Source organism: Tinamus guttatus, unplaced genomic scaffold (assembly GCF_059628265.1).
Source record: "Tinamus guttatus ecotype Peru unplaced genomic scaffold, ASM5962826v1 Tinamus_guttatus_pri_ptg000002l, whole genome shotgun sequence".
Taxonomy (NCBI): domain Eukaryota; kingdom Metazoa; phylum Chordata; class Aves; order Tinamiformes; family Tinamidae; genus Tinamus; species Tinamus guttatus.
The window spans coordinates 760,148-787,042 of NW_028288536.1; the positions used below are offsets into that span (position 1 = coordinate 760,148).

The 26,895-nt window shown below is 41.4% G+C and overlaps 2 protein-coding genes across 4 annotated transcripts in view; both read right to left on the reverse strand.

Moving 5' to 3' along the window:
* The window catches only part of MAP4K4 (mitogen-activated protein kinase kinase kinase kinase 4), a 602,555-nt gene that overhangs the window by 370,729 nt on the left and 204,931 nt on the right, over positions 1-26,895 (reverse strand). The window lies entirely within an intron of this gene.
* Positions 1-26,895, reverse strand: part of NPAS2 (neuronal PAS domain protein 2) — a 91,713-nt gene that overhangs the window by 39,215 nt on the left and 25,603 nt on the right. The window contains exons 2-3 of the mRNA XM_088520450.1: positions 5,619-5,672; positions 969-1,117 (exon numbers count right to left, since the gene is read on the reverse strand). Of these exons, the coding sequence (XP_088376576.1) occupies positions 969-1,117; positions 5,619-5,650 (181 nt within the window). The 5' untranslated portion in view covers positions 5,651-5,672. The remainder of the gene's footprint in view (positions 1-968; positions 1,118-5,618; positions 5,673-26,895) is intronic.

The following is a 26,895-nucleotide window of genomic DNA, read 5'->3' on the forward strand; positions in this document are numbered from 1 at the left end:
ATTATTCCTCTAGAAATGAAGTGCCTTTTTGAGTGAATTATTTGGGCTATCAGCTACTCTTGTCTACACTTACTCAAATCCCATGTGATCTTTCTTTTCTTGGCTTTATAACTGAGCACAGTCCCATTCTCCTTTACTCTGCCTTGGGCAGCTAAAAAAATAGATATGTTATTACTGTCACTTTTTAATAGGTATATACAATTATCAAACTTTCAGATGTCCTAGTCATGCCCTCCTGTATGAAGTCAGGGTAAAAATTAATTTAAAGAGAAACTTTTCTCTAACATCAGAATCACTATAATTATTCCCTCCGTAAGTTTGACACTTGCGACTCCGTTATGTTGGGAGCCATGATATACGAGTTTTTATGCTCTTTTCCATTTCACCCAGGGCTCCCAGGAGCGTGGGTGGCAGATGGCTGAATGAACGAAGATGAGACAGGTGATGCTTTAGCTCCCTAGCGCCCATTCTGCCTTGGGGGACCAGGAATGTTACCCGTGGCCACTCACGGAAGCCTCTGGCCTCGTTCCCACAGGAGAGGACAAGGGGACCCCATTTTAAACCAGCCCTTGTTGATTTATAAGGGAAAAGCATTTAAATTGTCTTCTTTTTTTTGAGCAGGTGGCTAAAGTCCATGTGTCAAGGAGCCTGATGCCCACACTTCTCTCACCTACTACATACTGGAAACAAGACCAACCAGATTAGAACAGTTGGCTCTGAAATCACTACTATGGCCAGAGCACATCTTAAAAATACTCAGCAATCAGTACTGAGTGCTTTTTAAAACTAACCTCCTGGCCTTCACTTCGGGCAGAAAAGAGCCTGCATGTTTTTCATTAGAAGAAGAAACAGGAATTAACACCTTGCAGCAGCACCTTTAGGCCCCTTGAGCTAGTCTGCTCATCCTTGAAGGTTCAGGATATTGTACCAGCACTTGGTTACTGTATGAAGAGCTGCAGTAAATTTACCATTGTGTTTCTGCAGGAAGCCAATGACTTTTTCCAGCACAGTAGTTTTGTCCATTTTGCGGGTGTTGCCCGGAAGCATGGAGCTGAGCTCCTTGATGAGAACATTGAACTGGTCGCGCCTCTTCTTCTCAGACTTGTTACGCGAAGCCCTGCAAGCAAGGAGGAGAAAAAAAGGAAAAAGATGAGTGGACCAAGAAAAAGTCTGAATATTCAGGATTAAAAAGTCTTTAGAAAGTGTGTTTAGATAACAGACTCCTCAGAAAGAGACTACTTCTGATGCTGTGCTTGAAAAGCTCATAGCAAGGAAGGACCTAATTTCATTTGGGGTGTTTTGGTGCCATCATAATGCTATCATTAAGACTGCTGGTCTCTTGGTTGAGCGTCCTTTAATGATATTTATTATATACCAATTTATACACTAGAAAGTGTTTTCTGAATTGTTCCCTGGAATACTGCAATCAATCCCTTGAAAGGCATTGCCCAGACATCTGTAGCCATGTGTAAATAAAGAAAAGATAAACAAGATTTGCTTTGTTAAATACATGAAGATCTAAAAAGTCTGCTTATAAGTAGACAGGGAAGAAAAACCAACAGGTCCATTCTCACGCAGAGTTGCTAAACCCATGCTAGCTCTGTGGTACTTCACCAGGAGGCACGCCACTGAAAACCAGAGCAGAATTTATCCCAGCATTTACATCCCCCCAAGGACCAATATGGCAATAAACACTTTCAGCTACAAAATCACAGCAGAGTCTTCTGGATGTTACTACTGACAGAGCGGTAATTTTTGTTTGTCTTGCTCTCAACCCTGAACGCACTTGGAAATAAACTGGATGAAAGCCAAAGCCTGATTATTTTACAGCTTTGAACACAAGAGATTGGGTGGATACTGCCTGACTGATTTCAGCCTGTTCTTATTACAATGCAAAAGGCTGTCAGAACAAGATGTGAAAAGCTCCATCCTTATCCTATTTCTGTACAGTTCAAGGGAACCTAAAGAACATCAGCATTTTACTTCCTCATAATTTGAGGTTCTCTTCATTTTTTGGAAGTCTTGAGTCTCCTGAAAATAAAACAAAACACTAACTATCTATAGGGTGAGTGTGTTGATTTGCCAAAAATAAAGATGTCTCACAAAGATGTCTTAACATGAATATAGGGTACCTATTTTTAACACTTGACATTTTATTCACAAAGGAAATGTAAAAACTCCTCTGGTGGAAATAACTCTACCAAGATCTGAATCAATGATCGCAGTAAAATCTTAAAAAGGAAAAAAAAAAGTGAGAGAGAAAAAGACAATTAGGTCATCTAAACTACCATTGTAAATGTTTTGCTCAGTCCAGTTACAAATGTCTTAAATAATGCAGTTTTCCTCACTTTCCTCTAAAGATTATTCCCTAGCCTTGTTTGCTTCACTGCTAGGGCATGTCATTTATGGCAAGCCAAAACAGTTTGCGTCTTAATTCCGTATGATTCGTCCCAGTTCTCCTCTCTCCTCACTACCCAGGAAAAAATATGGCTTATTCAAAGGGAAGGAGACACCGTATGACTAGAATTTGGATTTTTAGCGAATATAGCTGAACATATAGGACAGCTTGAATTCAGAATGATCAAAATCCCCAATTTAAAATGTTACTAAATAGTCATTTTTAATCTGAAATATATTTTCTATTTATTGTCTTATAGAAAGACTGTTGCTTGTTGATTTGCAGCCAAATCACCATGCTGATTTACAATGAATTGTAGTTTTACATTGAATTTGATATTTCTTTTTGCTATCCAGGAGGATACATTGTATACACATCAAAGCAACTAACTAGATAACGTACCTTAATTCAGAGTCTTATTTTTTTATTAGAGTGAAAATGGCAAATGCTAGTTCTGATTTACATGGTTACTCATGTTTCACTTCCAGCTGGTTATGGCAAGAATTTGGAATTCAATTAAATTGCAGAAAGTGTATGTTCAAATAGTTTTACATTAGTTAAAGCAAACTAAAAGAAAATCAGATGAGCCAAAAAAAAAAGCTCACAGAACGTGCTTTTTGTTTTAAATTAATATAATTATAAATCAAAGTAAGCCTTGTCCAGCACCAAAGAATTGCTATTGTTTCTATCTCCAGAAGATCGAGATCTCCAAGAGGTCTTAGATGTTTTCAGGTTTGGTGCCATCACACCTATATTTTTGGCCTTCGGGCTTTTTGTTGTGGTTAGGTGAGCTAGGTGTAATCAGGATCCTGAAGGAAGAGCAGTACGGTTTAGTTAAATAATATTCCCTAGCCAAGGGTTGAGATTTCAGATGCCTCTCCTTGGGAGAGTATGGCCCGTGTTCCCAGCACTGGTAATATATCAAAGCCTATTTGGCTTGAAAACTTTCTCCTTTTGCAAGGAGCATCTCCTCTCCCACGTGACGATTTGCTTGAATCAATAAGCCACAGAAATGTGGCTCTTTCGGGGCCTCCCTCTGCTCTCCTCCCTGGCATGTGCTTTGTGATGGAGCAGAGGATCAGGGTCAGCAGACGGGATGTGATGCTCTTGCCCACGGCTTGGTGGACCTGGGTCTCCCGGCTCTTGGTGAGTGCGTTAGTTGCAATCCTAGAAGGCTTTAATGATGCTGGTCCGCTTATGGTGCATGTCTGCATAATACAAATTAAGTCATAATAAATCAAAACAAGTAGCAAATACGAAGGCATCTGGTCATACTTGTGGCTCAAGAAATCCTGCTTGGAGGCTTGGATCCCTCCCCCAGGTGTTAGTTACAGGCAGTTGCAGCCTCATTAGCTTTTGCTCATGAAATGAGAGAAGAAAAAAAATTCTTGTCTTTTATTTTTTTAAACCTCCTCCTTGGTTTCTTAGCTTTGAGGGACCTATTCCCCAGACTGAATAAAATAAAACACAGAAAGTGCTTCCCCTGCAGCACATGGCAGATGAGAGCCAGCAGTTTCCAACAAACAACTGCAAGACACTTAGTGGCTTTGCCCAGGTTTGACTTTCTGCAGAGCATTGGGAGCAAATGCTTAGCTCTTGATTATTTTTCATCGACTTGCAATGGATTTAGTATATTATAGCAACTTTAGGCCTCACCTAGGCTCTCATGATTTCAAAATTAATTTCAATTTTAGCTTTATTTATGAATAGGAAAGTGTAGCTAAATTTGAATATCAAGATAAAAATATACATATATATTCTTTTTCAATTTAGAGGTTGTCATTTTTCTATCCACCTTGATACAGATGTGACTCAGGGTAGCAAAAGAATTCCCTGCCTGAACAAACAGCATAAAAACTATATCAGGTGGCGATGAAAAGCACTGAAAATGAACACACATACTACATATCTATGCCCTAGCTCAGAGATACCCTGAAAAATAACAAGGTCTTAAATGTATGAAGAGTGATACAAACTCTATATGGGCTTCCTTCCTCTACTTTCCCCTTCTTTGTGTTTCTTGCACTAGAAGTTCACGTCTCGCAATGCCTCATGCTCACTATGGCACCTTCAGCTGTGACATCCCTTCTCCACATACCCCTCTTTCTGCGGAATCCACCTCTCCTGCCCACCGATGCCTATGTTATTTGCAGGAGGCGTAAGTAGATATCCCTTGCAGCCCTGAGTGGAGGTCATTGCTTCGCCTCCGGTATTGAACGCGGGCCTTGAACATGCACAAATTAGAAAAGGGAGCAAAGGAGGACGGGTGAGCTTGGTTGCAGCGTGTGCTGACCTATATTAGTGAGAAAAGGCTGCAGGGAGGAAAAAAGCGGAGAAGGAATCAAAAGAGATGAAACTGGATCAACTAGTTGTGCCTGGACTGGAAATACTGTCATTAGAGAGAACCAAGGGGAAAAAAAATGCAAGTAACCTGCGGCTCTGTCTGAAGCAATTGAGCTGCAGGTTGCAGTATTGATAAAGCTTCCAGAAAAAAAAAAAAAAAAAAAAAAAAAGCTCACCAACTGCTTCTGTGATACTGCAGATGCCGGTCAGATTTGACAGTTGTTGCAGTTTACTGCCACAAATCTTCTTCTGCCTCAAAACATGCCCTCCCTCCTCCTCATGAAGTGTTCACAACAATTTCCTGCCTACTTATCAACTGAGGCTTTATCAGAGAGAGGAGAGTATATGTGAATAGATGTTTGTGCCAGTTCGGGGTTGACATAGCACTTCTTTAATGGTCTTTTTCTGTTATGAAGATAACTTCTGGGTGTTTTCATTACTGTGAGATAGGCACAGCTGAATAAATGACCATCATAATAAGGAAAAAAAATCATTTTAAAGTCTTTTTTTTTTCTTTTGCAGGATACCTCTTGTAAAAAAAAAATCACGCATTTTATATACTCTGGAGGCTGGGGTGATGTATTATAGAATCAGGAGGATTCTGCTAGTTCTCCAGTTCTAGTGCTCTGCAGTAATATGAAAAAGCAAAATCAATGCCTTTGCTTCTTTGACATTTTTCACATTGCTTAAGTTATTTTGTTCTTACAGGGTAGCTGAGATAGTGATCTGTGATAGAGCAGTTTTTCAGCTTGTGCTTGGCTTTATTTTACTCTCTCTTTCTGTTGAATTAATTATGGATAAAGCAGCTTCTGCAGCAACAAACACTATTAGACTCACCACAAAATAAGCAGAGAGTTATAAAAGAAAAAGTGCTCACCTTTTTGCCCTGTCCTTCTCATCTTCCTCCATTAGATTGTCTAAGCAGTTTTTTCTGTTAAAGGAATGCAAGAGTCGTTATAAATTGTCATTTTGTTAGCTCTACTTTCAGGTTATTCTCAGAGTCTCTTCTATTTCATTTTAATAACAGAGTGATGATATTCAGGTCAGATAAATGTGTCAGCAGTGCTTTATACCACAGTCCTTGATTTTAAGAAACATCCGTTGTAGATAATATTATTTCTCAGCATCACACCAGCTTGTAGGGGCTCCAGTCAGCAATCAAAGCCCCAGGCATAACACAGCATGCCAATACAGTAGAAAAAGTCTTTTCAAGAAGGATTTACAATGTTGGGGTTATTCTCTGCAAACCTGCAATCTAGATGGGCCCTAGGTTTTGTGCCCAAGCTAACAAGGTGTTTTCAGCATTTCCATATATTGCTCCACGCTATTGTCACTGGCGCATGGACTGGAGCTGGCCTTGGCCATGCCTTGGGCTGGCTGGAGACGTGATGTCCTCCTCCATGGGCCCTCACCCGAGTACCAAAGAGACCATTGTAACCTCATTGAGTTATAGCCCAAATTCAAAAGGCTCAAATTCAGAAGAGTGTTGTGAGGACAAAACCATTCTGCTGCCTGCAGATCTCGTCTCCATCTCTGTCCAGGCTTGAAACAGCTAGTGCTCCATGGCTGAGCAGCTGACAGGCCTTGATTTGCTGCACAGGTGAATATGTAGCCCCTGGCTCTAGCCCTGACCGTGAACCGTAGCCATCAGTGTCATTCCTTTTGCTAGTGTTGACCAAAACGTTTTGACCTGCAGTCAGGTTTATGGTCCAATTGCTCAGGCAGCTCATTCTGTAAGGATAAAGTATTCTGAGCACGAGACATGTTCATAAAGCCACAGAGCAAAATGGAGTAAACAACTAAATCAGTAAATCGTGCAGGTGAGGCAGAGGGAAAAAGTACAAGACCAGCACAGCTGACGGCTGAGATCCTCGGAAACATTCGTCTCGAGCTCACTGCCAGCCCTTCTTTTGCTCCATGGTCTCAGGAGGAAGAGATGCTCGAGACACAGCCCTGTGCAGGCTGCCCACTACAAGGCTCTACACCACCCGTCTTCTCTCGTGGCATCGCGCACTCGCATCGAAGCACAAAAGCTGCATTTCACTGCATGCTGCACAAATATTTTCCAGATCAGGAGCACAGTACTGTTACTAAGTCTGGATATGGTCGACGGTCATTTTCAAAGTGTTAACATAATGGCATGCAATGATAATAGTTTCAAAAATCAATAATATGTTCACATAATGATTCCTCAAAATGTAAGACATACGAACAAAATCAGAGGGTGGGAGGAGGGAAGTTAATTGTCATGCATTATTTCAGCCCAGAGTATTTTCCACATATGAGTCACATAGCAATTCACCCATCTAAAGAACATTTTATTAAAAAACAATTAAAAAAAATTAAAAACCTAAGCTGCTACTTAATGGGGTTCAATTTGTTAGTGGAGGAACATAAGAAGGAAATATAAAGAGACATTGGCTTTTTGAGCTGGGATTGGCAGATTTAAATTGCTGAATTCTATTATACAGAACAAAATAACAGATCACACTATGTAGCTTTTAGTCCCATCTGGTTTCGTAAGGCAGAAGGTACCTAATAAAAAGAGCCATCTATAAACTGTCAAGGAATTACACCGCTGAGAAGTCTCTACCCTGACAAGAGATCAACAGGTCTAACTGGTCTGTTCTGCCAAGGATTTGGCTAGATCTGTAAAGCAATTTATGGCCAAATGCCAGTAAACAAGATTTCTCACTGACTGACAGCAAATTCAGGACCTACTGTGTTTTTGCTGGTGTCAGACAACATCTAATTGTCGTTTTGCTTCTACTTCCTCACACAGCAAAATCTCCAGAGCATTGCAAGCATTACTAACAGTGTTTGCCAGCCATAAGCAATTAAAACTATTCTCCAAAAAATAGGATTTTTTTTTGAGAGTATAAGACTTTTGTGAACAGTTATGGTCATCTTTGCCCTAAGCTACACCAAATGTTGGCTAAGTGCTGGAGGAGAGTCCCATGACACAGAGGTTAGGTTTGTGCTCGGTGCAACCTGCTTGCACCACTTTATCCTCCCAAGCTGAGAGGGCCCAGAAAAGAAAAACAACGAGAAACAAAAAGTCAGTCTACTCTTTTATCCCCCCATCAGTGCCAGGGTTAGGAAGCAATTCCAGCGCATTACAATGACAGAGACAGGCAGCAAATTCCATGGGTATGGATCACTGTTCCCTTCCACATAAATGACATTAAAACCAGGAACACAAGAATTCCTCAAAATCTGAACAATCCTTTCATGCTAACAAAGAAAACCTGAAAACGTGAGAGTAACAGCACCACATGGTGTGACTCATGGCATTGGGTATACAGCAATGACGGCCATGTGCAGAACTTCATTAATATTGTATCAATAAAAAGTGAAGAAATTGTCATTCAAAAAGTCTGGGGCCTCTGGATTCCCCCCTCGCTATTCCTGGTCCAAAGGAGCATCATTCTTTGTCCAAAGCAGGCATGGGCAGGCTGCAGCGCCACTTGCCTACTAGCCTGGTTGTTAACTACACTTCTTTTTCTGACAAATCACTGCCCTCTCTGCCCCAGATCCTGGGCATGTTAGCCAGGTGTGTCCCTTGGAGTACTTCCCTTACGGGGTGAACTTGCACAAGCCATAATTGCCTCATCCCGGTATAGGTTGTCTGACCGGGGAGTCTGGCTTGAGCCCAATGTGATAAGCAAAGTGAGATCTTTTTTAACCTGACAGCACATGAGAAACAAATCATCAGACTTTTTTGGAAATGTTTCATTTTTGAATCTTTTTCATTTTTTAGATTTTCCTTTCCTTTCCTTTCCTTTCCTTTCCTTTCCTTTCCTTTCCTTTCCTTTCCTTTCCTTTCCTTTCCTTTCCTTTCCTTTCCTTTCCTTTCCTTTCCTTTCCTTTCCTTTCCTTTCCTTTCCTTTCCTTTCCTTTCCTTTCCTTTCCTTTCCTTTCCTCTCCTCTCCTCTCCTCTCCTCTCCTCTCCTCTCCTCTCCTCTCCTCTCCTCTCCTCTCCTCTCCTCTCCTCTCCTCTCCTCTCCTCTCCTCTCCTCTCCTCTCCTCTCCTCTCCTCTCCTCTCCTCTCCTCTCCTCTCCTCTCCTCTCCCCTCCTCTCCCCTCCTCTCTTTTCCTTTCCCTTTTTTTTTATTTTTTTTTGGGTAAACTAATAGGTAAAACAGGTAACCACACACCCCTGGCTTGGATATCAGACAGAGAATTACAGCGTGACCCTCCCCCTCACACTCATTCATGTGATGAAAAGTTGCTTGGGAAAGAAGTAATTCAGGCACAATTCCAGGTCACTCCAGGGACCCTCCTGAAGAAAAGCTGCACATTTATTTTGATACCATCTATTCCCAGTGGACACAGAGCTGGCATTATAAAATTCATCTGGCCCTGATCACCTTGTGCTGCACTCGAAACATCCTTTTTAGTGAGTTAAGCTGCCACCCATCTCAGTCTGCAAGGCCGGTTTCCCTCTTTGCTGTTCGAGTGCCCATAAGGCTAAACTATCAAACGATTGACACTCCGATATAAATTATCAGTTGTTGATTTCCCACAAACATGCTATGTGACCAGCTAATCCCAGCTCCTACAAATCAACCTGGCATTTAACAAGAACTTTCAATCATACTCCGTTAACTTGCTCTAATTAAAGCACCGTCGATCACAGCAAAGGCTGAGGCATAAATCTCTCCTAGAGGTGCCAGGTTGTGTTTGGCACAAACACATGAGAACACACTTCATGAGAAATCATGAAGTTTTGAGCCCTGTGCTGGCCACAGAAGCCGGGTTCTGCCTCTTTTTGCCTCTTGTGGGTGCTGAGGCAGCTGCTGCCCCTGTCCCGTGGGCTTTTTTGGGGTGCTCGTGCTCAGCAACTCGTCCCATCCAGGGCACGTGCAGTTCTGGGTAGAGGTGCCTTGGCCATGCCTTGGCCATGACTTGGCCACCCTGATCCACATACACCTGATCTCTCCCTCTAGTCTCATGCCAGAAGCACTGGGCATGCTGGCCCAATACCATAATCCTAAAATGAAGATACTGCACATGGAGAGCAGTCCTGCCACAGAGAGAGCATGGACAGGAGCTGTATTGAAAATTTGGACTCTGAGAAGAAATATCTCAAGCTAACAGCCGATCCTCCGGGCAGAGCCTCCAAAAACTGCTGTGTCTGTCAGGGCAGACAAGGAAAAGCCCCAGGGGGATATGTCTCCATGCGTCCTAGACCGTCCCGGCTGAGTCCAACATCTCCCAGACGTCGAGCGCTGCCCTGGCAGGAGGAGTTACCCCCTCCTCACCTTGGAAAGAGAGGAAAGAGGCTGCTGAAGATAGGCAGGAGGTACCCAAAGAAGGCACACAGCTGTGTTCAGCCATTCAGGACATGAAGGCTGGATCCACCTGCTTGCATAGGGATGGAAAATGAAGAGCAGGACACCGTACGTATCACATATGATCAAAAGCTGGACAGGTATTTAATAGCACAGGGGATCACTGCTGCGCTGGCTGCAGCAGTGGCATCCCGTTTGTTCTGAAGCAGAGTAAAATGTGGGTTCATAGAAAAGTCAGTCTTAAACCAGAAATGCATCCCTCCATGCTTATTTCTCAGATGTAAACCCATGAACTGCTACAAGAACATACTAGACCCCATAGCTAAATACAGCATAATCCCATCCGTACAAATTAAAATCAATTTATGAAAATGTAAACACAGTAACTCTAGGAAAATGGCAACAAATAGTAAAAAACCACACATTTCTTATGTTGTACACTGTTATTTGAGAAGGGACTGTGACTGTGATTTTTCGGAGGGAGAATGGCAGTCTGCAGTTATCACGGGTCATGTAATACTGAAATTGTTATGAGAATTACTGTTTTTATAAGTAAAGTAAAAAATCCAGTAGCGCAGTAAGTGCCTAGCATTAGTTAGGATTATTTTTGCATGGCAGCTTGTAACCTACTCTTCCCGTTCTTAGTAATTTGCTACATTTTATTTATGCTAGAGAAGAGGATGTTTGGGTGGTTCCAAAAAAAAAAAAAAACAAAGCACAGGGGGAAAAGTAGAAGAAAACTTTTGGAGAAAATATTGGACTTCATTAAGTTATTCTTTTAGCAGATAGGTAACTTGCTGTGATGTTTTAGATACAGATTTTGAAAACTCAGAATGATTCTAGTGTGAAAAGCATTACAATCAAAATCACCTAGAACCTGATAGTTACCAAACAGTAATTAAATATACAAAAAACTAATGTTTTATTAAATGCATATTATTGTTTATTGCAATTGAATAACTACTCTTCTAATGCTTGTGTTTCATATTTACAAGGAATCCGTAGTTGCTAAGTGGCTTAAAGCAACCAAGATTAGAAAAAAACCAATGGAGACAATAAAAAAAGGTAGAATTTGACATATATTAATTGTCCATTCTGAACTGAGGATGGCAGGGAGAAGCTCGCAGGTAAAGCATTTGAGTGCTATAGAATTATCATGATGAAATAAAAAAATCTCATAATACCAGTATTATTCTTTATGCTATTCCTACCTAGTGAAAAAAGTTATTCTTTCCCATATGTCAGAAATGTTGCACCTATCGAACAGCTGTCCCCTTTCTGCCTCAGTGGCGGCTGTATTTTTAGATGTGTAGTGTGTGAACCCTCTACAGGTAAGGAGCAATTTACGTCAGTCTGGGGCAGGAGGATCAGAGCTGATGTTGCAAAGCCATGCTGGAGTAGACCCAGAGCAAGTGAGAAGCTTGTGAGCAATGTGTAAAGTTTGTGCAGAGCTCGGGATCTCTGATGAAGATCAGCGTATATGCATGCGGTATCTTTCCTTATTATCATCACTGAGTCACTTGAGCCATTCAAACTTCAATGACTAGACTAAACAAATTCCCAGGTTCAAACCCTGCTTCTCTCTCCTCTCTCACTACTGGAAACGGAAAGGCAAACAAATTAAACTAACATTAATCAGCGAAGACTGCCATCTGTGTAACTTGGAGCACTTCTTGGTGAGCCCGTCCCCTTCCAGCAATGCTAAACAGGATTAGCGGTCCGTGGGCGTACGCGAAAAGTAGGTCAGGTCGGGAACATTGTTCCGTGTGATGAACGGATGATGTGATTGCAATGGGCTGCTCGCAGCCGTCTCGTCCTGAACGGGCTGCAGGGATGAAGCACCTCGACTCATCACAGGGCACCTACTGGCAGCTCACACAACTCCAGGCTTTGCAAGGGAAGCGTGCTCCTCTGTGAGGAAGGTGGTGCCCAGCGCTGAATGGAGGGTGTCTGCAAGAAGCAAGAGTTTTACCAAACATGTCTAGTGCGCTGGAATTAATGGGTGTGTTTTGGCAAGGGAATGGTGACAGGGGGCAGTTAAAGGCTGAATTATTACTGGTTTGACATCTTTATTTCTCCCTCCATATGCCACTGCACAAAGCCAGGCAGCGTGTTACTCCCATGAGTGCAGAAGAATTGGGACTTGTTGGAAAAAAAGGGTGCATAGCCAAGCACCCTCTATAAGGTGGGTAGGAATGGTACCAGCAAAGGCAGAGCTCACCTGCAGTTGTCACTTGCAAGGGAGGTCAAGGACAACAAGAAGAACTTTTGCTGATGCATCAGTAGTGGGGAGATGAGAACAAACCCAAACAGCACTGAAGTACTCAGTGTTTCTTTGCCGCAGTCACAACCAGCAAGGCCTTGCAGGACTTTTTTCTTAGAGCTGGTGGTTAAGGAGCAGAAGACTGACCAGCAGCTGGTGAGTGTCAAGACAAGAACCTGGAGGGTACTTGACCAAGACAAGTGCGTGGGACCTGACAGGCTGTATCCTTGAGCACAGTGAAAGCAGGCTGTTCTCTTTGCAAGGCTGCTTTCTCCCATCTTTGAAGGGCTGTAGAGATTGGGGGAGGCCCCTGATGATTGGATAAAGGCAAATGTTGCCTTCAAAAAAGGCCAAAAGGATGATTCAGGGAACAAAATTTCACAGTCAACCTCACTTCACTCTCTGGCAAATCAAGAGCGAGTCCTTTCCATGAGCCATCCCTGGGCTCATGAAAGGAAAGGTGATAGAGAACAGTCAGCATGGATTTATGAACAGTAGATCATGCCTGATTGCCTGCTATGATAAAATGACTAGATCTGTGGATGGAGAGAGAGCAGGAAATGTCATTTATGTTGCCTTCACACTCAAAGGTCCATCTACCATCAAGGAACTCAGGCAGGTGAAGGAATGGGCCAACAGAAACCTCATGATATTTAACAAGAATGAATGCCAAGCCCTGCACCAGGAAAGGAAGAATCCCAACAATGGCCTGGGCTGGGTACTGACAGTCTGGGAAGTAGCTCTTTGGAAAAGGCCCTGGTAGTCCTGGCAAACAACAAGCTGAACATGGGCCACGATGCGCCCTTACGAGGAAGATGGCCAACAGTATCTTGGGCTGTTCTAACAGGAATGCAGCCAACAGACTGAGGGAAGGGATTATCCCCTGACACTTGACACTTGTCGCACCACATCTAGAACACCACGTCCAGTTTTACTTCCCTCCACTCTGCAGAAAAGACACTCATAAACTAGAACAAGTTCAGCAGAGGTCCACCAAGACAGTTGGGGTAGGAGCACTTGCTCTGTGAAAAGAGGCCACAGGAGTTGGAGCTTGCTCAGCACCAAACAACTTCCCCAGCACCTACAAGGGGCCTCAAGGAGATGGAGCTGAGCTCTTCACAGCATGGCATGGGAAAGCTCTTCTTTTCTGATGAGGCTGGTCAAGCAGTGGAGCGGGTTTCCAAGGAGGCTAATCAGTATCTGTCCTCTGTCTGGAGGTTTTTAAGACCCAACTGGATGAGGTCACATCAACCTGGCTTGACCAAGGCTGGCCCAGCCTTGAGCAGGAGGTTGCATATGAGACCTCCCAAGGTCCCTTCTGACCTGAGTTACTCTGTGATTCCGGGGCTCTGAAAGGACCCCAGGGCTGCTGGGCTCCTCTCAGCAGCGTGTCCTGTTACACGATGCTAATGTCTGGTGACCCTTCTGGATATTGTAAGCTAGCTGCCATCACAAACATCCTGAGCATATCAGTCCCCTTGAATGAGTTCCTCTATTATATACATTCCTAGAATCTACTTCATTCTGGTTTTGGTCTTCTGTGCTGAGAATAACTTATGCACTGTCTCCCATATGCTGATATCCCTCCTGCTTTATAAACCTGCCATCTAGGAGAAAGGAACTTGAGATGATACAGATCTTAACATTGTGTGTCTATATGCCATGTGTCTGTCATGTCAGTTTTAGACATTAATTTGAAAGCATATTCTCTTTATAATAGAATTACCAGAAAAGAATTATCTCTCCTGAGAAAGGCCCTTGACTACAAAAATTTATATATTTTTCTCTCTCCTTCCCATGTTCTTAATCTATTTTAGGTATTTATAAAATTTTAATCCTCAAAGTTGGAAGTCCTGAATGTATGAAGACTTTAACATATACTTAACTCTGTACTGGTATGAGTCCCTCATATACGCATATATTTGCAAACTTGAGGACTAAACATTGAGGTAGAACTGCACAGATAATTTTGTAATTATTAGTTCTGAAATTTTCCATTGAAAATGGTCTTGGTTATAATGTAACCTTCATTGCAAAAACATACTAAACTTTATTTTCTACTGTAACTGTTTAAATACGTAGAACAATACAACATCTGAGCTATGATTTCCTGATGGTCAAATGCTCAGCCAACACATTCACCTTGGCAGAATATGTGAGTATAATGCTTTAAACATTTATTTGACAAAAACTCAAGGACTTCTGTTTTGTTTGGCATTAACTCCCTGGAAAACAAGCAGAAAGTCAGTCTCTCTAGGTAGAACTGTTTTCGAAGTCACTCTTTTATTTTTTTTTCTGTCAACAATAGCCTTGACAAGATCCTTTTAATCCTTTCCATCCAATTAAACAGGCTACAGTTGCACTAAAGCATAAAGCAGGATATTCTGCTGAAACAGGTTCATTTCCCGCCACATTTTTATTTATTTGTTAAACTTCTATGGATGGCTCTTAAAGGACCACAATATTCTTCTTTTAAAGGTTCTGGGCCCGGGAGCAACTTTACTAACAGCAGAGAAATTGACTCCAGAAGGAAATTTTGAATATTTTACAGGAAAACTGCAGTTTACATCAGCTGCAGTGGTGCCCGCTCCATACATAAGATGCTGAAGAATGAGACCACATGTTTCTGCAAAGAAAAGGCAGAGCACGCCAGAAACTCAGTGTGATGCCCTATGCATTTGAAGGCATATCTTTTGAGATGTCTAACCTCATTTGGCAACTCTCTCTCCACTGAGCAGAACCTGGGGTTCAAGGATTGTCTTCTCCTGGTGGCCTGACCTTCTCTCAACTCCAGGGAACTTGTGCTGTCCTACCTGTGCTGTCCTCTCCCCGTACATTGCTCTTGATCCAGCAAGACCCCAGGTGCTGGTGGGCCCCAGCTGAGGAGCACTCAAGCGATGTGGTGAGTGCTCATCTTGGCCACCCCCATCCTTATAGCCCCATGTCCAAATCCTCCAACCTGTGTGCCCCACCATTGTGATGCCCGCAGTGGCCTTGGCTCTTGCCCTTGTGGTGGGATGCATGGAGGGAAGCATCACAGCTCTTGCACAGAGCCTGCAAGAGAGAAAGAGCTTCTCTTCCCTGTGCAAAAGACATAACTGTGGCCTAAATCTGCTGTGATGCAGGGGAAAAAATCCTATAGGATATGCAGAAATAAATACAGATATCAGCGTCAATAATCCTATCACTTTTGTGTTAACAGCTTGATAACATATCTGCTTATAGCTCACACACTGCACTAAATTTTCTGCTCTATAGTAACTACCATATTCCTGTCAGCAGAACTAAATATTTAATTATCTGGGGAGATGAATCATGAAAAGCTGTTTTGGGGAGATATTTTTTAAGCGGACAATTTGTTGTCATCTAATGTCGACAACTCGCTGACTCTCCCCTCTCTCAGAAGGGACCCTGTAAGCCTGTGTCCGCATGGACTATTTCTCTGTGCTGCTTGCTGTGTCCCTTGCTGGGGAACTCTGTCATCTCCAGGGTTTTAAGATTATTTCTGACAAGACAGAGACAGGAGAGGGAGCTGGTTTGGGCACTGCAGAGACTTGAGCCAAGACACACAGACTGGCTGCTTGCAGGACACTGTAAGGCCGAGTGCTGCCCAGTTTTGCTCCTCCAGTTTTGTGTCCGAGGCTGTACCCTGGTCAAACATTCGGACACAGTGCCAAGCTGAGTTTGCCCCTGTGCATATGTTGTGGATCTGTGACCCTCAGGTCCCTCCATGTCAGGCTGAGGGTCGCTTCAGCTGTTGGTCACCCCACCATCGCAGCCTCATCATGCTGTGGTGGTTCCCATTTCACAGCAATAAAAGTTTCTTCAGCGCAAAGTAAAATTCAAATCAGGTTTTGCAAAGAGACTCTCTGAGGAAAAAGGATAATTATTAAAGATCTTCATTAGTGCTTTGCAATCTTAATTATGATAATTATATTTTTGTAGCTAATATAACTGAACTTCTGCTTTTAAACCCACTAATAAGCATTTTTAATCCTCCTCCTACTGGGCCAACAAAATCATAACGTTGAACTTTTATATTTACACAGGGTACTGTTTTTAATAAAAGTGAGATGCTGTTTACTTAGGATTTCCATTCCATTTTATGTGTGCAGTGAAGGTGCATTCTCCCAAGGCATGGGAAAGTGGAAGAAAAGAAAAAAAGTAGAAGAGTAAAGAGGAGTTCAGGAGCCGGTGCTTGCTTGTTTTCCAGGTAAGAAGGAGGCTCAATCCTGACACCGTCACAGCCGCTGGTTTTCTGGGGTATTTACAAGCACAGCTGTCCTGCGCTGGGGCATGTGCGGGGGTATTTGTTAAAATTTCCCCTGGGCAAGGCGGCTGATGGGGAAACCCTCGTGCCCACCAGAAACCTTGCCCAGCCCCAGCATGGGACACCAATGCACATGGGTGTTTTCTGAGCACAGCTTACAATCCTCGAGAGAGTACGGTTTGCTCTGCCCTAAATTATACCCCCTCACACACCTTTGGAAAACTATTGCAACGGGCTACTGGAATTTTTATGTGGGAGTTTGTTTGCAGTCAAATATCTTACAGTTATTAAGGCAGAGAGAGAATAAAAGATCAAAGGTGGATTGCTGTATAAATTCAGACATCTCAATGAAGAAATGAAGACAATAAAGCCTATATTAAATATTATCTACCCATTAATCTCTGGAGTAAATTCAGAAAACTAATTAAAAGCTTCTACACAGATAAATGATAAGCTGCTTTATTCAACAAGCTCAACATATGAACAAACAGAGGTTTGTGCTGATATCGTGGTTGTTAGCAATTACATTAAGGCAAATGATTTTTTGCTGTGCTGCTGGGAATACCGTGGTTTGAAAAACAAAATGCTAAGGATAAAAAACCCAGACCTTTAGTGTACCAAGCATATTGCATTTCTTGTTTTTTATTTTATTTTATTTATTTCTGGTAATGATTACTTGTACAGCATGACAAAAAAAGACCCAAAAACTCAAGACCTGAAGAAGAGAAAACAAAACAGGGGCCTGTACAGAACCAAGAAAAAGCTCTGCATAATCATACTGCAGTGTAAAGTCTGGCTTTAATGGTAATATCGTCTTCCTTCTCTAATCCATCAGTTCTCCCTGCATCTCATGTCTCTTTTTCTGCTCTTGGATTCAATACATGCAAGAGATTTTGTCTGAATTATAGACAGAGGTTTTGCCTCCTCAACCGTAATTGATAGATGTTCTATTTTTGTGATACCACAACTGTGTCTTGCGTGAGAAGGCATTGCAGCGCGGCGTGGAGAGTCATGGCAGCCAGCGCGGCTTTTCCTTGGTGCTAGGGAATCACCCCAGTTCCAGGCATCTCTGTTCAGGAGTGCAACTTGAATGCATGGGACTTAGAAAAGGGGAATCCTGAAGAATATTCAAGACAATAACATTTACAGCTAAAGCTGTCCACTCAGTTTAAATGCAGAGCCTGGAATAACGGGTTTAAATATAGAATGGGTCCTGAATCAGATTATTTGGGAGCAATTAAACTGATCTGACTCAGGATTCATTCTTTCTGTTAAACATATGCAAAGAAATATCTCAAAAGATTTGGTTTTGCTGTCCATAGAGCACTGCAGTGATTTGGCGCCTATTACTATAAAAACAGCTTTAAATTAATAAAATGGGAAGAAGAGAACTATAACTGCTTTTGTTTGTATTTTTTTATTCATGTTCAAGCATCCCCTTAGTTCAGATCCTACATTTAACTGTCCCTATTGACAAAAACGGAATAGAGATTTCAGAAAAATCTCAGCTTAATGTCCTCTTGAACATGAGCTAAATACAGGCTGTAGTCCAGAGAGTGTAAAGTGAACTTACATTTTAGCATATTCACTCAACTGCTGTGTTTCGGAAACTGAAGTCATTAAAAGCCCCATAGCAAAATATCGCATTATGCTGCTGCCAGATATTAACTTTGAAAAGAAGAATAAAAGGCAGTCTGAAAATCTCAGTGAAATAGTGATATGCTGATTCACCTCATGTTCATGTACTGTGCAAGTTAGAATTGCAAAATAATATGTCCTTCTTGTGCCAAATGATATTGGTAGGAAAGCATCCTTTGGCTACGATGGGTGCTGCTTGCAATTCAAAATGCGCTTTTACCCTTTCCACTATCAAGAAAATTTGCTGTCAGAATGTCAGGCAGCCTTGCTATTTTATTTGCCATCTGTGTCAGATATTCATACAGACACACTAAGTATGTGCCTAGGTCCCTAAAAGCCTGAGTTGTTGCACGCTGCTACCTATCTTTCATAATTACTTGTGATAAAAACGAAGAGGAAAAAAATGACATATTTTTGGATCCTCACTCATGCTGAATGGGAGTTTATTTCAAATACAGTGTCATGACCATTACCAGAACACTGCATATGGGAAAATAGGACCTGAATCCTCAACACATCATGATTTTAGAAGGTACTCTAACAAATCAGGATTAACTACTCTATAGAAAGCAAGGTACTTTACAGAATAGCTATTCCTGCAGCCACTACAGTACTTTCAGTTCCTGTAGACGTTTTCTGATCTGTCTTTAGAGTAGCAGTGAAGCAGGAAGGCAGCTCAAGTAGGCCTAGGAGCTTCCATATTTACCCAGTTCATAAAATAAAATAAAATAAAATAAAATAAAATAAAATAAAATAAAATAAAATAAAATAAAATAAAATAAATAAAATGCATAGGGCAATTAGATTTAGGGGAAAAAAAAGTGAGAGAGAGTGAGAGAAATGTGCTTGGCTAGGGAGCTGTGGCTGGCTCCTTTGCAGAGGCTTATTTCCAGGAGGGTCCTCTGGCTCATGTCTGACAGGAAATTCCCAGAAAAGGTAAATTGTAGGGCTGTGATCAAGATAGAGAGAAAATAGAAGGTCTTGCTCCTAAACCCGGACAAAAAAAAAGCATCTTCAAGGCAGTTTTGGGGACCCCAGGGTAAAAAAAAACCTGTTAGAGGCTGGCTCAGGGTGTTTGGTCCCAGAGCTGCTTTTGCTGCTCCTTGTCCAGAGACTCGAGGAGGTCTATACAAACAGTAGCAACTTTAGCATCTGCAGAGAAGTTTGTAAGAAGCTGTGCCAAAGGTAGTATAAAATATGATATTCCAGTGCTTCACTTTACACTGCTTATACTTCATCCTCCTGCCGCATCGATATACATAAGTCAGGCAACATGTCATTATGGGGGTGTGTAGGTCTGGGGAGATTTGTTTTCAAACAGAGCAATTTTTGACTTCCTTTTGGTGTTTTTTTTTCCCCCTGCCATCCACCTTCCTTTAATTCAAAAGGCAAGCTCCTGACAAAACTTTTATGCTGATTCCTATTATTTCCTACTTCAAGCGAATTAAAAAAAAAATTTAAAAGTACATAATGTTAAATGTGAAAGCCCCAGCTATGAATTTGTAAACTTCAGAGCTTTAAACCTTCTAGATGGTGTCAATATAAACCACCTGAAGTGCAGAGAATTAAGCGTGCTCTATCCTCTCTGCCCATGACCAAACATGTTCCAGTACTCCTAAGATATGTAGCAGAGAGTCTAGCAAAAAAAGACTCCTCCAAAGTAGAGAAGGGCTTTTTCAAATGGGCATGACAGAAATAGGGAGATCCTCCTCCAAATCTGTGTCCCAGCTCTGTAACACTCTTCTTTATTTGAAAATTTAAACTTTTTGCATTTAATCACTTCACTCTTGAAGGCTCACAGCATGAAAAAACACAACCTGTCTTTGCTAAGTGAAATGCTCCATATCCCCTTGAATCCCTGGGAATATTGCTTGGAAATTTTAATAAGGACTTCCACAGCGCACCTTGCATCTGTCTATATTGCCCACTGATGGTGTTGCTGCATTCATTTCAAATGAATGCATTTCAAATGAAAACCAGCTTACTTTCTGGGAGAAAAAAAAAGTCAGTAAAATGCTGGTATTCCTGAGACTTGCTCTCATGTCTTTAGAACCCAGAAGCGTTTTACCGGAATGAACTGCTTCGAAGAACAGCAGGTTCAATTGATCCACTAATTCTAGGCTATTTTAAAACTGACATCGTTCTGAGAAATAATGATGAGTCTTAAACTGTGCTGTGAAGATTGCAGTAAATCTTTAGTTAGCTGAATAGAGAGGAATGAAATACTAGAGACCTGATATATTTTTTCCTATCTCTTCATAGAAATATTGATGTGAAGGATAGTAATACTGCTGCAGAAATCTGACCCATGTGGCTATAAAGATATATTACTTGTACCAATCAACCAGATCTTTTTTTTTGCAAATGCAGTTATCTTGCTCTGGCGCTTTGCAAAATCCTCTAAATTACTATTAAATACTTCTAATTTATGGAGAATTTTAGCTGAACTCACATTTCTTTGCCATTAATTACCAAGTAATTTAGTGACTCCATAAAAAATATTAATAAATCAATCTAAATGAACTCCCACCTTCTCCTATGAACTAAGGATGCAAGTGATCAGTCACACGCTATGCTTCAGCCTAAGAAGGTATTTCCTTTGGATTCATCACTGATTTCATTTCAAACCATGTGTTTTTGACTGGATTTATGACAACTTTTTCAAACATGGGGCTTCTAAGTCAGTGGCAGAAGTATATTTAGCTGACTGGACACATGGGTGGACTTCAGACATCTTCTGTGATTTGAAACACCTACACTTTTGCAATGTTAAGTCTGCCTTGGGTTTTTTTGTTTGTTTGTTTTTCAGAAACAGTAATTACACTGGTTATTCCTTGGATAAAATTCAGCGTCCAGTGTATTCTTGGACTTTGCAAAGCTCTGAGGAAGTACCAGCTGAAGTGCTAGTAGTGCTAGGTCATTGGTATTGAAAGACATGTGGGTGCTTGGAAGAGCAGTTATTCAGACGACTAAATATGAATTTAAGTGCTGACTTTTCAGTGCCCAAAATTAAAAATATTCACACTGCAGTGCTGTTCTTTGCTGTGCTTTAGCAAGGCAAAAAGTTCTGCATGGAGGCAATACACGTAACTCATGTCACAAAACCCAGCCTAAAGGGAATGGAGTAGTAGTAAAAAGGCAGGTGAGAAATGCAGGCACTAACTATCTCGCCACCTGAAAAGGGTGCTAACACAGAGTGAATAAGCAAGCGTGTTATTTCATAGGCCAGTCAAACCAAAGTCTATGTTCCTTTTCCATCAGTGTTTCATCCTCTGTTTGCCAAGACCAACACAAATCTTGGCGAAGGAAGGTGTTCCGTGAAGTTATGCGGACTGACTGAATGTATTAGTCTTTACAGCAACACAGATTATTAGGAATTCAATGACATGTAGAATGTTTTATGATGTGCTTTCAGTCTGACAAATAGCTAATCACTATATATTTGTGACAACACAACATTAGAGGAAGCAGTGATCTGTGTTTGGAAAAACACCAGTAGCTCTTTTATGCCCTCTGCACTATGCCGTATCATCTCAAGAGCTTAATAATGCAGTGTTATGTTCAAAAACACACAAAAAAGTGATGATGAGAGTCCTAACCTTTGTCAAAGCCTCCTTCTGTGCTGTTTTTTTTTTTTTTTTTCAGTAAAACTGCATTACCTGCCATTCAACAGCTGGTAATGCTATGTATATTGAATTAAAGCATTGATTTTAATTTTCACAGTTAAGCTCACTCTCTTTTAGCTGAATGAATTACTTTTTTCATAGGAAAAACAATGGTACTGGACTTGTGATACACTCAGAGCTCACACAGTCTGTCCTCAGGGGTATTTCCTACTTCTCTCTCTTTTTGAAATAGTGAAAAGTTCTAACTCGTCCATTACCCAGAAAAAAAAAAAAAGACAATAAATCTCCAAACAGCTACTGCAGCTTCTAAATTCATAGCCAGCTTTCTTCATAGCTAGCTTTCAGCTATTTTCTGTTGTATTCCAATTCCCTGACTGGTGGGATGATTTTTGATCATACAGGATATGCAATGACAGGCAAAGCTAGGATGAGAAACCTTGAAAGAAAATTCAGAAGCTGCTAGGAATTACAGTGATAATGCCACAGATACAATCTGTCTTTGAGGCAATAGTAGATGTATTAAGAAGGCATGGAGCTCCCTGGGAAAGCAGAGACTTTCTGACCCTTTTCATAGACGCAAGTACTTTGCCTTCTCTAGTCTATTCCTGAGGAACTTACTGACACAGCCACTTTTTTGCAGAAACTATACAAAAAAAAAAAAAAAAAAAAAAAGAGGATCATAGGTTGCCATCCCAAAGAGATGTTAAAGAAAAATTGATCTCCTGCTTTCAGAAGAGAGGCTTCTCTTCTCTCTCAAAACCTTATCACCATGAGCCAAGTCTCCGATCTGCTGCTCTTCTCATGCATTCAAAGACTTCTCACCAGTTGCCATATACTTAAGCTATATAACCCATTACTTCAGCCTCAGTCAGGATCATTTCCCCCTTGGTGATGCATGAAGCTCCTTTCCCTTTCCCAGCATGTACTTTCTCTTCCCTCCGCAGATGTCCCTCCACCCATGTCCATGCAGACATGGTGCTGGGGAAGTACCACTTCGCACACCAGCACTCCTCAGCAGTTCAGCAGGGACCTCACTGAGGCCAGGTCAGTTTCTCATCTCACTCACATCAGTGTAGAACAACATTGAGTGCTTTGAAATGAATGGAGCTAAACTAATGTAAAACCACCCAAAATTACTACCTGGTATTATATGGTGAGCTATTCAATGAGAGCTCTCCTCCCATAAACAGGTTTACTGCTAAGGAGGAGCCACATTCTAGACAAGAAGCCTGACCAGTGCTGGCAGCTCCAGCCATGTTGCATGCTAAAGATGTGACAGAGTCACAATGTGGCTAGAGACTTTTAGAGATGAATGCAGTGTTTGTTCCATAGTAGATTGACCAGAGGAACTCTCTGCTGAGTTGATGGTGTTTTTTAAAATTACGTTTTGGTTCCTCTGGGCTTCAGGATTTGGTATGCATGCCATAACTTTCTCTTGTTTCTCTATTAAGCAATTCACTATGTTCCAGACAGACATTATTACAAAATCTGACATTAGGTCTTAATTCAATTCCAATTTACCTGTCTCTCACAGGAAAAGATATTACATTCAGAAAGCTGTGCCCTGTCTCATGCATTTTTGCACTTCTGCCAACTTATGTGAAAAAAGGTCCACATAGATTACGTATTTTGATTACATTATGGTTTTGGGGTTTTTTTTTTAGTACTCCAAGACCTGTGATTCTTTTTGCAGCTGTGCATTAAAATGGGTTTTCTCTGAGGCATAATAAAAATATCACCGTAGTGACATGCATCATCTTTTAGACACCATGTTATGTGATGCAATTTTTCATGGTACACTTAGTTTGCATTTGTCCAAAGAAACTGGAAGTGAGGATGTGCACTGACCTGCTCCAGAGCCATCACATTAGCCACCAATAATGCAGGGGATCGTATGAGTTAATTTGACTCTGTGCAGTTCAATGTGCTTATTATTTCTACAATAAATAGTTGAGGAGAATGTGAAAGTGTTTCATTCATGTCTTGCTGCCATATTGCCATGGTATTATTTTAATAATAGTAGTAAATACAGGGATCAATACAGAACTCATTGTGCAGAAATGATAGCTATTATACCAACTACTTTTGTTTTTCTGATTCTTGTTTTCGTCAAAGCCTCTGCAGCCTTTACCAACCGAGTATGCTGATTTCTTGCTACTACTTTCATGCTCAGATTAGCCATCATTACACTTCTTTCTTTTCAATGTGATAAAATGAGATTCTGGTTCAGTATCTTGCTGCAGTACTTGAGGAGTATCTGCTTTTCCACAAATGGTGGGAGCAACTGATGTGATTTCTTAGAATTTCTTCACTGTACCCATTAATAACTTTTGCTCTTCAACAATTTATTCCCATAAAAATGGAGTGTGCTATTGCAGAGGAGGAGAGTAGGTCATGTGCAAATTAAAATAGTTGTTGGCTCCAGAATTTGGGAACGTGCTGTTAATTAGAGCCGTGGCTATAACCAGGTTTTTTCAGAGAAGTGGGTACACACCTTGCAATGAGGCAAGATTGTTATTACATTGGAAATAGTAGACTGATGGCAGATCTTCTTGAGGGGTTGAAGGCAACATGGTCATTCCTGGCCTCTGTCCAAGGGCAGTCATAAGAATTTGGGGAATTGGGCTTTTTCCAAGAGAAGGGCCACTGGTTGCCCTATGATGCAGAATTTATATATGGTTCTTTAAATATTTAGATTATGCAAGCTCTTTAGCCTTGTCTTTGCAAAATATTAGAAGATTTTAAACAGCTTTACCCCAGAGAAACAGAACTGAAAATATTGTTACGCAAATAAAGTGATGAATGGGAATTCTATATATCTTTTATTTCCTCTTGGAATTGGTGACCTTCCATCCCTTACTAGTTTCCTTCACACTCCCTCACTTGTGAATTATAAATTAATCAAGAGTACAATAGAAACAATGTATCCACAGCCAACTCATTGCATTTGTCTTTCTCCTTAGGGTGGATTACGGATGTTAAAGTTGTAACGAGCTTTCCTTTCTTCCAATTCTGACCTCAATTCTGACTTTACCAGCAAAAATTTCTCATGTGAGCTCATGCAAGATGTATTTGGAAAACACAACGGAATCCGGAAAAGGGGGGTTGCGAAGGAGTAAAGAAGTGTCTCATTGCTTTTAACAACTCTAATTTTGAGGAGTAAGATGCATCAAAAATAATTTAGATTGAGAATCTTCACATTTATTTTTATTTGGCTTCAGAAGAATCCAAGTCTGACCGTTTGTTTAAGGTGGGTTGTTATTTCCACTAATACCTGGCCTCAAGCTTTACCAAACCCATTATGAGGGCCAAGTGCAGCTCATATAGAGAAGAGCAGTTCTGGGAGACAGAGAGGTCTTGTACATACTACTTCCTAAATTCTCTTCCTGGTTTTGCCGCACTGAATGAATTTTATGCTATTTCATACTTACCAGTGCCGAAGAACCAATATATTGGCCTATCTCCTTGCTTTACAAAAACTGAGCCCAGTATATGGGACTTCCCTGTGGAAGGGATGCAATGCATCTATTATGAGTAATGATATAGAGAATATACAAATACATGGAGCCAGTAAATAAAATACCAGTAAAAATTCTTCTCTCACAGCTGATAATACTAGTGTTAACAATGAAGGAATTATTCTCATTATAAAGAAGAGTTGATCTGAAAGGTAAAGAGAGGTAGTAATTAATTTCCTTTAATAGTCACACTGGGATCTCCTGTAGTGCACGGTCTGATGTTAATAATATATTTTCCCCCCTATAATTAATGTTCATGTTCTGTTCCTGGGGGACTCTTCTCCACTATCCTCAGCATTGTCATTACTTAAACAAGTACAAGCAACTTCAACACCTGGGTTGATGCAACAGCTAATCCAAACATTGCTTCCCTTGCCCTTATCTCTCTACTGCCAGGTGAGTGGCAAATGTCAGGACTGGAACATGCAACCTCAGAAGGTCTGGGAAATAATTTTTTCCCACTTTGGAAAAATTCTCAGTATCAAAGCAAGCAATGGGACAGCTTAGAAAGAGTGGGTGCAGGAACCCTCTCCTCCCATTCTGCTTTCTGAGGTTTGAGATTCAGGGATGAGGAGCTGGAGCTGATTCCCTGGAGATGTGCGGGAGGTGTTGGACAGAATTTCCCACACAGGGAAATCCTCTGACTTCAGGGCAGACTGCAGCTCTCGGTAGATCCACTGAGAGCAAGGGCAGAGAGCAAAGTCAGGGCAAAAGCAGCATGTCCTGGCACTATTTAGCTGCCAGTCTCTGGTGTAAATCAAGGCCTACTTGAGATAGTTGTACTATGCACCAGAGACCAATGAACTCTGAATTATTCTAAGATGCTCAGACTAAGCTGTGCTGCCATGCTCCTTAGCTGGAAACACAGCCTTGACTCTCAGCCTTTTCTGGGGAGGAAATGAATCTGAGTGACGAGCTGTTTCTTAAGAGAAAGGGCAGAAAAGCTTAAAGCTAAGAAGGGATGAGGAAAGTAAGTGTTCTGACATTGTGCCATTTTCCACTGGAGTTTTATATATATATTTCTAAAACGCAAGGTTCCTGGAGGACAAAGATGCCACAAAAGCAATTCTCTCTCTCTCTCTCTCTCTTTTCTTTTTAGTCCCTAAATCTTCTGGAGCCTGCAAAGCAATGGCAATGCGCATTCATCACATTTTAGAACATTAGGCAGAATGAATCTCAAAAGATATGTAAGAAAAAAAGAGACCATAATAAAGAGATCAAATATGTACAGTCTATTTCTGGGTGAGGGCAGAGAGGCACCATTAGGAGTATCCTGTAGGACTGGAGACCTAAGCCCAGTTACACAAATGCAAATGTCTTTTTCTCTAAGTATATTATTTTGGATGACAAGACAAACCTTCCCAGTCCCCAGTGTTTCTGAAGGGGCTTTTCTTGCTGCTGAGGCCTCCCAGCCTTAGGCACATCCAGTCCTTCAGGGGCACAGGGGCAGGAGAGCCCTGGCTCCAAGCTTGACCTGTCTGGCAGCAACGTTGCAGGGCGATGGAGCGCGTGGCAGGTCGGCTCCTTGCTCCAGCATGTGCATTT